Source organism: Sapajus apella, unplaced genomic scaffold, assembly GCF_009761245.1.
Source record: "Sapajus apella isolate SASKATOON/1434 unplaced genomic scaffold, GSC_monkey_1.0 scaffold33, whole genome shotgun sequence".
In the NCBI taxonomy this organism is placed as follows: domain Eukaryota; kingdom Metazoa; phylum Chordata; class Mammalia; order Primates; family Cebidae; genus Sapajus; species Sapajus apella.
In genome coordinates this window covers 11,288,574-11,301,908 of record NW_022436973.1, presented here as the reverse complement: position 1 = coordinate 11,301,908, position 13,335 = coordinate 11,288,574, and the positions used below count along the sequence as shown (strand labels likewise).

Below are 13,335 nucleotides of genomic sequence, written 5' to 3'. Positions count from 1 at the left end.
TTTTTTTTTTTTTTTTTTTTTTTTTTTTTTTTTTTTTTTTTTTTGAGGTGGAGTTTCACTCTTGTTGCCCCAGGCTGGAGTGCAATAGCAAGATCTTGGCTCACCAAAACCTCCACCTTCCAGATTCAAGCACTTCTCCTGCGTCAGCCTCCCAAGTAGCTGTGGTTACAGACATGCACAGGGCAATTTTGTATTTTTAGTAGAGATGGGATTTCTCCGTGTTGGTCAGGCTGGTCTCGAACTTCTGACCTCAGGTGATCTGCCCACCTCGGCCTCCCAAAGTGCTGAGATTACAAGGGTGAGCCACTGCGCCTGGCCAGAATTTCTTCTTTTTCAGGAAAACTCAGTTTTTACTCTTAAGCCCTCAGCTGATTAAATGAAGCTCCCCCTCCCCACCCCTGCCACACCCACCATGCTGTCAAGGGTGATAACCTAAAATTAATGATAGCAGGCCGGTGAATGGCTCATGTCCGTAATCCCAGCACTTTGGGAGGATAGCTTGAGCCCAGGAGCTTGAGACCAGCCTGGGCAAGATAGCAAGAGTCAGTCTCTACAAAAAAATATAAAAATATTAGCTGGGTATGGTGGCGTGTGCCTGTAGTGCCAGTTACAAGGACTGCTTGGGACTGGGAGGCTGGGGCTGCAGTGAGCTGAGACTATGCCACTGCACTCCAGCCTGGGTGACAGAGCAAGGTCCTGTCTCCAAAAAAAATTGATAATTGTAGATGTTAATCACATCTACAAAATACCTTCAGAGCAACATCTAGACTAATAGTTGTCTAAGCAACTGGGCACCATAGCCTCATCCAGTTGACACATAAAACTAACCATCGCTCCAGGTTCTGAGGGTGCTACTGGTCTGAGTACCCCACTTGGAGAACCACTGAGTTTGAGTGTTAATTCTGGGATTTTATTTGGATTCCTTTAAGGAGGAGAGACTGTTAAGAACAGAACATTGCCCTATGTTTGGGGAGTAGAGGGAGACTTCCCCCAATCCCTCCACTCCACTCTTCCCACAAGGCCCGTCTTTGTGACCTGGTTGATCTTTGCCCACCCACAGGCAAAAGTTTTCACATAGTTGCTGTGGCCCAGCCAGTCACAGGGCAGCCAGTGGGCGTCTCCTCTGCATTGTTTTCCTGTGTCTGCTGAGCCTTCATCTTCCTCATCAGTGGCAGCAGAGCAGCCCAGGACTCAGAAGGGAGCAAGCAGCATCATCCCCTGTGTACCACCCTGTGGGGACCCTTCTCCCACCAGGCCAGAGCCCCAGCCCATCTTGGAGTTCTTAGAGGAATATAAGAACAGGCTCAGCTGGATGCAGTGGCTTATACCTGTAATCCCAGCACTTTGTGAGGCCAAGATGGGCAGATCACAAGGTCAAGAGATCGAGACCATCCTGGCCAACATGGTGAAATCCCGTCTCTACTAAAAATACAAAAGATTAGCTGGGTGTGGTGGCACGCACCTGTAGTCCTAGCGACTTGGGAGACTGAGGCAGAAGAATTGCTTGAACCCCAGAGGCGGAGGTTGCAGTGAGCCAAGATCACGTCACTGCACTCCAGCCTGGCGACAGAGTGAGACTCCGTCTAAAAAAAAAAAAAAAAAAAGAACAGGCTCTTGGGTCTAGCATTTAAAAGTCTAGTAAAAATATTGCATTACTTCTACCTTTTTTTCCATGGAAGCATTCTCCCCTGCCAGCAGTTCAGGTCCGCAGAGTTGGTGGGAAGGTGGGCAGGACACTGACATGGCTCATGGGACCGCTGTGGCTCCAGCCTGCCTCATGGTGTGGGCAGGCAGGTGTTTGGCTGTCAGGGACTGGGCCTGTCTGTCAGTATCTCTCTATGTCCCCCAGGCTGCTGGATGTGCTCAATGATCCTGCTAGAGGCACAGGCTCCTTCTCTCCCTGTGTCCACCAAGCTGGTCTAACACTCCACACATGGCTGCAAGCATCCTTGGCAACCAAGGGGCTGTTCTCAGCCTTGGGGCTACTCAGGAGGCTGTGGTGGGAGGAGTGCTTGAGGTGGGGAAGGCAGAGGTTGCGGTGAGCTGAGATGGCGCCACTGCACTCCAGCCTGGGTGACAAAGCAAGACCCTGTCTCAAAGAAAAAAGCGTAACATAAAAATACTTCCCTCCCAAACCATCAAGTAATAGAGATGCCCCCAGAAGTAGCGCTGTTTGTCATGTGATTTTGTGTACCCCCGACACTTCTCAAGAGGTATATGAGCCCCAGGTTTGTGTAGCACAGATTTAACTATCTTGGATTTGTTACCTGTTGGCTGGGTGACCTTGGGCAATGTGCTTGGCCTCTCTGTTCATTGGTTCTTCGGCTGCAAAATGGTGATAATATTAATGTTTATGTCCAAGAGTGTGTGTTTTTTGAAGCTTTAATGAGGTAACTGGGTAAATCACGGTGCCTGGCACAGAGTAAACATCTGGTAAGTGTTAGCTGCTGGTATTGCCATTGTTATGAACCATTCTACTAAAGCCAGAATTCTGGTGATCTATTTCAGAGTAGCAAACTCCCAAACATAGTGATTTGAAACAACAATAATGTCTTATTTTGTTCATGATCCCCCAGTGTGGGCAGCGCTTGACAGGGAAGGCTCGTTTGTGCCTCAGCATCCACTGAGGGCTGGAGGGCCTCTTTCCAAGCTGACTCACTGGCTGCGCTAGTAAGTAGGTGCCGGCTCTTGGCTGGGAATTCAGCCAGGGCTGAGGGCTGGAAGACTCAGTTGCCTTCCATGTGGGCCACTCCCTGTGACCTGGGCTTCTCTGTGGGATGCCTGCTGGGCTCTGAGGGCAACCATCCTGAAAGAGAGAGCCAGGCAGAAGCTGTATTGCCTTTTATGACCTGGCATTGGAAACCACACATCAGTTCTGCCATATGCAATTAGTAGAGACACTTCCAGATTCGAGGAGAAGGGGTCATTGACTTTACCTCTTAACAGGGTTCTGGAGAACATATGGGACTGGAAATATTGTTGTGGTTGTTTTTGGAAATTGCCATCTGCTAGAGATAGGTATTAGGTGATTTCCATCTCACCAACCCTGACGTAACACCATGCAGGTGGTTCATCTTTCATTCTTTAGGGTTAGTCCCTTAGGAAGGCACCTCCTGGACCAGTCGTGTCAAGTTACTAACAATGGCCTCAGCAATAAAGGCATTTTGTTATCTCACAGAACAAGAAGGCTGAGGGTAGGCAGATCCAGGGTTGGGGATGTTCTTGATGATTCCGCTAGAGGCCCAGGCTCCTTTTCTCCATCCACTCTGCACCCTGTGTGCTGGCTTTTTGTCATCAGACTTGTCACCTAATGGATGTGACATGGCTGCTGCAGTCACAGGCATCCTCTCTGCAGACTGTAGCATTCAAAGATAGAAGGAGGCCAGGACGTTTTTCCCTACCCTGCTTTTCTCCCCTGCTCTTTCCCTAATATTTTTAACAAGGAGAAACATCTTTCCTGGAATCTCTGAGCAAATGTCTCCTTAGGTCTGATTGGCCAAAACTGGCCATGTGGTTTCCACCAACTGCAAGGGAAGCTGGGAAAACCAGCATCTGGCCTTTCCAGCCTCCCACATGAGAGGTGGGTTTTTCTGGCAAGGAAGAAGAGGAAGGAAAGTGGTCATAGGGAGGGCAGCCAACAGGGTTGGGGATAGGGGCTTTTAGATCAAAGTGTATGAACCTGAAAAGATACTTTAATTTTAATAAAATATAGAAGAGTAGCCAAATTATAGGGGTACAGTATGAATTTTTGCAAAGCGAACCTACTCAAGTAAGCAGGACCCAGATCATAAACAGAGTATTCCCTACCCCTCAGCAGCCCTCTCAGGCCCCCTTCCACTCACTCACAACCCCCATCCCTACCCCAGGCACTAAACAGCATAGGTTTACTTTGTCTGCTTTTTGACTTTATATAATTGGAATCTTTTTTTTTTTCTTTGAGACAGAGCCTTGCTCTGTTACCCGGGCTGGAGTACAATGGCACGATCTTGGCTCACTGCAACCTCCACCTCCCAGGTTCAAGTAATTCTCCTGCCTCAGCCTCCCGAGTAGCTGGGACTACAGGCAGCCACCACCACATCTGGCTTAATTTTGTATTTTTAGTAGAGATGGGGTTTCTCCATGTTGGTCAGGCTGGTCTTGAACTCCTGACCTCAGGTGATCCGCCTGCCTTGGCCTCCCAAAGTGCTGGGATTATAGGCGTGAGCCACTGCGCCTGGCCTATAATTGGAATCTTATAGGATGACTACCTTGTGTCTGGTTTCTCTCCCTTGACATGTTTTTGCAGTTCATTCTGCTGATGTGGGTAATTGTACATTGTTAACTGTCATCGTTGTATACTGTTCCATTGAATAAATATTCATCCATTAGGGAGTTTCAGGGTGGAACTATTATGATACTGCTGCTATGGGTGTCTGGGGCCATGTCCATCGTGACATGTACAGACATTTCTGTCATGTAGGTCCCTAGGAGAATAATTGCTGGGACATAGGATAGAGGACGCCTATGTTTGGCTTTAGCAGATGCTGCCAGTTTCCAAACAATGTACTCTCGCACCAGCAGTGTGTGCAAGTTCCAGTTTCTCCACATCCTCACCATTACTTGGTATTGTCTGTCTTTAAATGTAACCATTTTCAGGGAGTATGTAGTAGTATCATATTGTGATTTTCATTAGTGTAAGAATTAAAGAGAAAAGAAACACAAGAGGTGGCTTGCCAGTTAAGACAGGTTTATTTCAGAGAAAACAAACCTGAGAGGAGCTTCTGGCCGAGTTAGGTCAGAGCTACACTCTCTTACAGACCAAGAGTTTTTAAGGATTCAGGGTGGGAGAGTTTGTCAGAGGCTTGGACTGCTACCATGTCTCTTTGTTATGCTTATCTGGGAGGGAGAGTTGTGTGTCTCTTCCCATTCATCTTCCTGCAGCTGCCGGCATATCCCAGGAGTCTGCTTTTAGGTTCCCTGTCTTAGTGCACCTGAAGGGAAAGGAACGTGCTTATTAAAGCCCAATGTTTTACTGGGGCCCGTTGTATGAGGGTGAAGTTTGGCAGTTATCCAAGAGACTTTCCTCCCACCTCCCTCTGTGCATGAGCTGTCCTGTCTGTGTTTTATTGTCTGCCTTTTCTGGCTGCTTGTAGTTAGAAGAGAAGTGATTTCCTTGGAATGCATGAGGCTAGAAAGGGAGCTGGAACTTAAAGTGTTGATGTTTGTCCCAGATGACCATGCTCCTGCTCTGTCAATTAGCACTTCTCTTTTGGTAAACTCTGATGAAGTTGAGTGCCTGTTCTGTTCTGTTCTGTTCTTTTCTTTCTTTTCTTTCCTTTCTTCCTTCCTTCCTTCCCTCCCTCCTTCCCTTCCTCCCTCCCTCCCTTTCTTCCTCTCTCTCATTCTTTCTTTCTTTCTTTCTTTGCTTCTTTCCTTCTCTCTCTCTTTCTCTCTTTCTCCCTCTCTTTCTCTTTCTTTCTCTCTTTCTTTCTCTCTTTCTCTCTTTCTTTCTTTCTTTTTTCTTTCTTTTGACAGGGTCTCACTCTGTTGCCCAGGCTGTGCAGTGGTAAATCCCTGCTCACTGCAGCCCCAATCTCCTGGGCCCAAGTCATCTTTCCACCTCAGCCTCCCAAGTAGCTGGGACTACAGGGATGCACCATCACACCCAACTATTTTTTTTTTATACGAAGTCTTGAAATTGTCACCCAGTCTGGAGTGCAGTGGCATGATCTCGGCTCACTGCAACCTCCACCTCCTGGGTTCAAGAGATTCTTGTGCCTCTCAGCCTCCCGAGTAGCTGGGATTACAGGTTCGTGTCACCACGCCCAGCTACTTTTTGTATTTTTTGTAGAGATGGGGTTTTGCCATGTTGGCTAGGCTGGTCTCAAACTCATGACCTCAAGTGATCCACCCACCTTGGCCTCCCAAAGTGCTGAGATTAGAGGCGTGAACCACCATACCCAGCCATACCCGGCTATTTTTAAAAATTATTTTTAGTAGTGACGAGGTCTCGAGGTCTCACTATGTTGCCTAGGCTTGTCTTGAACTCCTGAGCTTCAATAGTCTTCCTACCTCAGCCTCCCAAAGTGCTGGGATTACAGATGTGAGTCACTGTGCCCTGCCTGTGACACGTTTACACTGGTCATCTTCTTTCATAAAATGCCTGTTCAAACCTTCTGCAAGGCTGTGAACTGTCGGAAGCTCCTGGTGCACACTGAGTAGTTGCTTTCTGAAACTGCGGTGCACACTTGGCTGCCCCTGAGCCACCACCAGTGCTCCATAGTGTTTTTGGCACCCAGCCTTCTGGGCACACACAACCCTGAAGCAGGGTGCACAGCGCAGGCAGAGCAGTAGACAACCCGTACCACCACACCTGACAGCCCTGCCTGCCCCGACAGAGAGCCTCAGGTGGGCCAGGTGGGCCATGCTCAGAGGAGAACAGAAGGAAATAAGAGTTAGCACATTTGCTGGAGGAAAGATGACCTGGGGGACCTGCTCAGTGGCTGCAGATACCTAAAAGACTCTTTTGGTACCCAGGAATCAGCTCCTAGGAGGTCCGAGGAGCCAAAGCCGGACTGGCCAATTTTAGCTCAACACAAGCTAGGCTGTGTTCCATGAGGTCTAGGTTATTGCATAATGCCCAACATATAGTATGCACCTCATATATACCCTTTGGATGACTATTTAACAAAGCTATCCTGTAACAAAATGAGCTATGTTTGGCGTGGGTTGAGGGAGGTAGTGAGTTCCACGTAGTTTGTGGGTGTGAAAGGCCAGGTGGGAGACTGTCGTCCTTCTATGGTGGTAGAAGGGGAGTAATGCCTTGCTGAGGACCACTCTGTATGAGATCAAAGATTCTTCTAGCCCCTTGACTCTGTGCAGCTATGAATTATCCATGCTGGGGTACAGTAAAGCCAGGCTGATTTCAGTATTAGCCGAAGCGAACCCTAATTAGGAAGGCAAATTGATTTCCAAAAAAAGAATCAGATGATATGTTCCCAGGACTGTTAGAAATGGCTTTTTAATTGTCTGTTCTTTTGCATTATTCATGCAAATATACATCTTTGTGAGCTAAGTCAGTCTCCCCGTTCCCCTCCCTTTCCTCTCTCCCTCTGCCAGGGTTAGCACCTTCTCTGTTCCAGCCCCTTCAGCTAGCCTTCCTCTGGGGAGAGCTGGGGGCTGGTGGGGAAAAGAGACAGAGATGCTGGGTAGAGGCCCCAGCCAGGGGAGCCAAACAAGGAACCATGCAGAGCTAAGAGCCGGCTTTCTGCCCCCACCACTCCCCAGGTAGCCCGGTCGCAGGGGAAAGGCATCTTCCTCTTCCGCAGGCTGAAGGACATCATGGACTGGAGGAAGGTGAGCCTGCCTCTTCCCCCTTCCTCCCAGAACCCTCCTCTGGCCTCGCTGTTGGAGGGGCCCCTCCTTCCTGCTATCAAAGCTCAGAGGGCTGGCAGAGAAACTCTACCCATTGGAGTGAGGGTCTCCAGAGCCAGATTGTCCAGATTCAAATCTTGACCTTGTGAGTTACTTCACCTGTCAGTGCCTCAGTAGATTGAGATGGTAATTGATAAGCAAACACACACACACACACACACACACACACACACACCCCTCCCCCCAGCACAGTGCCTGATACTCAGTGCTTGATGAACATTCTTTTTTTTTTTTTTTTTTTTTTGAGACAGAGTCTCACTCTGTCACCCAGGGTGGAGTGCAGTGGTATGATCTCGGCTCACTGCAACCTCTGCCTCCTAGGTTCAAGCAATTCTCCTGCCTCAGCCTCCTGAATAGCTAGGATTATAAGCACGCATCACCATGCCTGGCTAATTTTTTGTATTTTTTAATAGAGACATTGTCACCATATTGGCCACGCTGGTCTTGAACTTCTGACCTCATGATCTGCCCACCTCGGTCTCCCAAAGTGCTGGGATTACAGGCGTGAGCCACAAAGTGCTGGGATTACAGGCATGAGCCACCGCGCCCAGCTGATGCACATTCTTTATCTGGGCCTCCCGCTCACGTGGCTGGGGAGAGTATGGTTGACTCTTCCTCCAGGGCCTAGACTGAGCTTTGGGGCAGCTCCCTCCCACTCCCACTCCATTCTTGTCCCAAGACACAGTGCAGTAGAAATCCTGGTTCAAATCCTGCTTCTCCCACTCAGCAGCTGTGTGGTCTTGGAAAAATGGCTGAAGCCCTCTGAAGCTGAGCGGTGATGATGGTGCAGGGTGGGTGGGAGGAGCAGGATGGCTGAAATCCTATAGGACTGGCACCTGCTGTACCAGGAGGTGCACAGCAGTGCTCAATGTCTTGACTCCTCCCATGAAACTGTCAGGGCACTGCAGGGAAGAAGCTCAGCAGCCTGGAGGCCCAGCCTGCCTGGAGGAGTACTGTCAGTCCATCTGGCAGCCACATGAGTGGAGGTGGAGCTGGGCCCAGGTCCCAGGAAGGCAAGACCTGGCTGCTTCTGTCTTGACACAGTAGAGCGGGGAGCGATGGTGGGTGGAGCAGGTCTGTCCTGAGAGCCAGTGTTGCCTGCCATTGGGCTGGTTGTGTGACCCCATCAAGTGTGTAACCCTTGTCTTTGAGCGAAGGGGACAACGGGTGGGAAAGGCATTTGTAGGCTGCGAGGTATTATGCCCATGCATGAAAGCATTGCTGTCCTCCAGAGCTGGGCTGGCAGGTAGAGGAGAAGGAGCAGTGTCTTCGGAGGCCCATAGGTGGTATAGGCAGCACTGTCCAACAGAACTTTCTAGAGGGATGGAAATGGATATCTGTGCTCTCCAATGCAGTGACCACTAGCCACAGGTGAGATGTTGAGCTGGGCACTTGCCACGTGGCTGGTGTGACTGAGGACTGGATTTTTAATTTCATATCCTTTTTTAAAATTATGGGCTGGGTACGGTGGCTCACACCTGTAATCCCAGCACTTTGGGAGCCTGAGGTGGGCAGATCACTTGAAGCAAGGAGTTTGAGACCAGCCTGGCCAGCATGGCGAAACCCCATCTCTACTAAAAATACAAAAATTAGCTGGGTGTGGTGACTCTTGTCTGTAATCCCAGGTACTCGGGAGGCTGGGGCACGGAGTTGCTTGAACCTGAGAGGTGGAGGTTGCAGTGAGCCCAGATTGTGGCACTGCAGTCCAGCCTGGGCAACAGAGTGAGACTCATTCTCAAAACAAAACAAAACAAAACAAAAACTGTGGTAAAATATAAAGTAACATGAAAGTTACATCGTAACCTCTTTTAAGTGTCTGGTTTTTGTAAGTGTATTCACATTGTTGTACAGCCACCACTACTGTCCATCTCCAGAACTTTCCATCCTCCCAAACGGAAACTGTACCTGTTCAACACCAGCTCCCCATTCCCTCCTCTCCCCAGCCCCTGGCAACCCCCGTCTACCTTCTGTCTCTATGAACTTGACTACTCTAGCCACCTCATCTCAGTGGAATCAGACCATATTTGTCCTTTTGCGTCTGGCTTATTTCACTTGGCCTGTGTTTTCTACTTTCACCCGTGTTGTAGCATGTAATTTCATTTACTTTCCGTCAAGGTAAATGTAAATGTAAATAGCCTCTTATGGCAGTGACTGCCCTACTGGGCAACACAAGTCTAGAGGTTAAACACTTAGGCTCTGGGCCCAGACCGTGTAGGTTCACATCCCAGTGACACCACTAACTGGCTGTGTGACCTTGGACAAGTTACTCTCCCTCTCTGTCCTTCAGTTTCTTGTCTGTGAAATGGGAATAACGTTAGTACTTACCTGATAGGGTTGATTTAAAGATCCAATGAGCTACCCCAAATAGTGTCTAACACAATGCCTAGTACACAGGCAATGATCCATAAATAAATGTTCAATTATTATTATTACTAGGACACAAGAAACTCTGATGACCAGAAAGATGATATTCCTGTGGAGAACTACGTGGCTCAGCGTTACATCGAAAATCCCTACCTGATAGGAGGTGAGATGGCTGTCTCTGCCCCTGCTCTTCTATTGCACGGTCATCAGTCAGTCAGTCAACAAGCCTTGACCAGCAGCCTGCCAAGGGCCCAGCCTGACACTAGGCGTGAAGGGACGCATGGAAAGAGATCAGTTCTGCAGTCTCCCACCCCTAGCCATTGCCCATACAGTTCCCTCTGCCTGGCATGCCCTTTCCATTCCCTTCTTGGTTCAGGAAAATTTTCCTCTTTTTAAAACCAACTTACTTATTCGTGCATTTATCCAACAAATATTTTAAAGTGCCTATTTGGTGCCAGCGCTGCCCTGAATGCTGCCCCCCACCCTGTTCCTCTGGAGTTTACACCCTCAATGAGCAGGCTGCAGTAAACCAGAAAACACACCACGGGACAGTCCCATGCAGTGCTGGTGTAATGAAGTCAGTCAAGCAGGACAATGGGACAGACAATGATGTGGGGGCCAGGAGGTGACATGTGAGCTGAGACCTGAGTGGCAGCTAGGAGTCACTGTGGGTAGATCTGGAGGGAGAGGAATGCAGGGAGGAGGAATTGCAGGGCAGAGGCCCTGAGGTGGAACCCAGCCTCCTCCCTGCAACCTTGGTGGGCTTCCCCAGGTGTGCCCGGCATCTGCTCTTCTTACTTGGGCTCTGGGAACTACAGGACATCAGGCATGGGTGACATCATTGCAAGTGTTAATGCCAGTTCCCATGTCTTCTGGCAGTTACCTTCCCCAGGGGGCAGCCCCTGGGTCTCTTCTCCTCTCTTCCCCATAGTGACCCTGTTCTGTCTGTGACTTAAACACCACCCAAAGGCTAGTGACTCCCAGCTTTCTGTCCCCAGCCAGGACCTTGCCCCTGAACTTCAGATCCTGATGTCCAGCAGCCTGTGACATCCCTCTTGGGCATCTGCCAGCCGCTCAAACCCAACATACCCCAAGTTCTGCCCTCCCATTCCCTCACCATCTCTCAGTTTCTCCATCGGGGACACAGCCAGAAGCCAGGAGCCATTCTGGGTATGTCCCCTTCCTCCCCCAACATCTGGTTCTCGCCAGGCTCCCGCAAGCTCTTGAATCTGTCTGGCTGCTCCTCTCACCTCTGCCCGGGTCCCAGCCACCATCCCCTCCCTCCTGGACAACCACACTCTCCTCCTCATTGGTGCCTACGGCTGCTCTGCCCACTTCACTCCACCCCAACATAGCAGCCAGAGGGAGGAGATATCCTTCCGTGGCTTCCCATGGTTTTTGGGACAGAACCCCAAAAGTGCACAGGGCCTGACTTCTGCCAGCCTAGCCGACCTCATCTCCTTCCTCTCTGCCCTTGGCCCAAGCTCTTTGCCCCTTCAGGCTTCTGTTCTTGCAGTTTCTCCCACCCAAGGTCCTGCACCACTCTGGGCTAGGCAGGCACTGTGAAAGCAGTAACTTCCGTGAAGGTTACAACTCCCATGAGGGTCTTATTTGCCTACTGAGTTTCAAGCCTTTCCCCCAGGTTGACCCCCACGCACCCCTCCCCACCTCCCATTATTCTCTCTTTATACCTTGTGTAGTTTTTGTTGTGTTTTTTGAGCCCATGTCTCTGTCACCCAGACTAGAGTGCAATGTCATGGTCATAGCTCACTGCAGCCTCCATCTCCTGGTCTCAAGCGATCCTCCTGCCTCAATCTCCAGAGTAGCTGAGACTACAGGTGGGCACCACCATGGGAGGCTAATTTTTTGTAGACACAGCGTCTCACTATGCTGCTCAGGCTGGTCTTGGATTCCTGGCCTGAAGTGATCCTCCTGCCTCAGCCTCCCAGAGTGTTGGGATCACACAGGCATGAGGCACTGTGCCTGGCCCCTTGTGTAGTTTCAGCAGGAGCTTCATAAAGGCAGGGTTTCCTGTCTGTCTGTCCACCGCTATTTCCCCAAAACCTAGCACAATGTCTGATGATCAATATTTGTTGCACAAATTAATTCTTTCCTTGTCTGACAGGCCGCAAGTTTGACCTGCGTGTCTACGTGCTGGTGATGTCGGTGAGTAACGAAGCGGGGGGCCCTCCTCCAGCAGGGGTTAAACGGTGGCTGGACTCTGGAGATGGGGAAAATGGCCTGTGGGTACCTTGTGTGAGCTTGTCTGGTTTTATCTCTGCCTGAGAGAGCCTGGGGGGACATCTAGGGATGGGGTGGGAGCAGGGAGACGTACCCAAAGTTTACCATCTTAGCTGCCCCCAAATCTAGATTTGCTCTCTCTTTGCCCTTCTTTATTCATTTGGTCATCCACAGCAGACATTTACTGAGCACCTACTAAGTACTAGGCCCCGGCACTTAGCAGGTTTTATCACATTCAGGCCTCCTAACAACCCAGGGAGGTAGGTTCTATTATTATCCTCCCTTTACAATGAGGGGACAGATATGGAGAGGTTGTGTACCTTGCCCAAGGTCACACAGTTGGTGAGCAGCAGAGCTGGGACTCAAATCCAGGCAGCCTGGCCTCAGAGAGCCTCTCAATCAGGGAGCTGCTATATTCCCTCCACCCATTCATTCATCCCTTCAGCCAACCTTCAAAATTTTATGCTGGGCACAGGCTACAGGGGTGTCTGAGACAGACTCTGCCCCTGTCTTCCTGGACCTCACCTTCATTTGGTTTCCTTCTATATCTCCTTTCCCCGCTGGGGAAAGGAGGGGATAAAATCAAAGAAGCCTGCTGTGAGAGCAGGTGTCTGATTTGGGAAAGACAGAAGGGGACTCTGGGGGGAGGAAATGGTAGGTGCAAGAGCTAGATGGTGGGAGAGTGCCTGTACGTATACGCGCTCTCTTCTCTCTCTCTTTCCACCTCTGCCTCAGTATATCCCGCTGCGGGCCTGGCTCTACCGGGATGGCTTTGCCCGATTCTCCAACACCCGCTTCACACTGAACAGCATAGACGACCAGTGTATCCTGGGATCCTGCCTAACCACCCCCAACACACCTACCCTTCCTACACTCTGGCCAGTCCCAAGTGAGCTCTTTTGTCCCACAGGTGTTTGCTGAGTGCCTGCTGTGGTCTGGGCACAGGAGACAGTTTACAAGACCGGTCTGGTCCCTTCCCACTGGGAGCTTCCAGTCTTGTAGGGGTGATTCCACAGGAGAGGCCAACTCTGCTCAGAGCAGCACACCACAAACTGCCAGTTTTGGTGCTATGCCTAATATTCCTAGGGTCAGACAGTTTTAACCTCTTTGGAGAACATTTGCATCCTTTTTTTTTTTTTTTTTTTGAGACACAGTCTCACTCTTGTTGCTCAGGCTGGAGTGCAATGGCATAATCTCGGCTCACTGCAACCTCTGCCTCCCAGGTTCCAGCAATTCTTCTGCCTCAGCCTCCCAAGTAGCTGGGATTACAGGCATGTGCCACCATGCCCAGCTAATTTTTTTTTTTTTTTTTTTTTA

The 13,335-nt window shown here is 49.9% G+C and overlaps 1 protein-coding gene and 1 long non-coding RNA gene across 7 annotated transcripts in view; one reads left to right on the top strand and one right to left on the bottom strand.

Annotated features, from left to right (window-relative positions):
* Window positions 1–13,335, top strand: part of TTLL9 (tubulin tyrosine ligase like 9) — a 74,291-nt gene that overhangs the window by 42,826 nt on the left and 18,130 nt on the right. For all 6 annotated transcript variants that reach the window (XM_032295298.1, XM_032295299.1, XM_032295297.1 and 3 more), the window contains 4 exons: window positions 7,267–7,335; window positions 9,850–9,940; window positions 11,903–11,943; window positions 12,754–12,841. In XM_032295298.1, coding sequence (XP_032151189.1) covers window positions 7,267–7,335; window positions 9,850–9,940; window positions 11,903–11,943; window positions 12,754–12,841 — 289 coding nt within the window. The remainder of the gene's footprint in view (window positions 1–7,266; window positions 7,336–9,849; window positions 9,941–11,902; window positions 11,944–12,753; window positions 12,842–13,335) is intronic.
* LOC116562850 overlaps window positions 4,706–13,335 on the bottom strand; it is a 9,488-nt gene continuing 858 nt past the window's right edge. Inside the window, exons 2-3 of the long non-coding RNA XR_004274109.1 lie at window positions 9,931–10,039; window positions 4,706–4,970 (exon numbers count right to left, since the gene is read on the bottom strand). This is a non-coding gene — a long non-coding RNA (uncharacterized LOC116562850). The remainder of the gene's footprint in view (window positions 4,971–9,930; window positions 10,040–13,335) is intronic.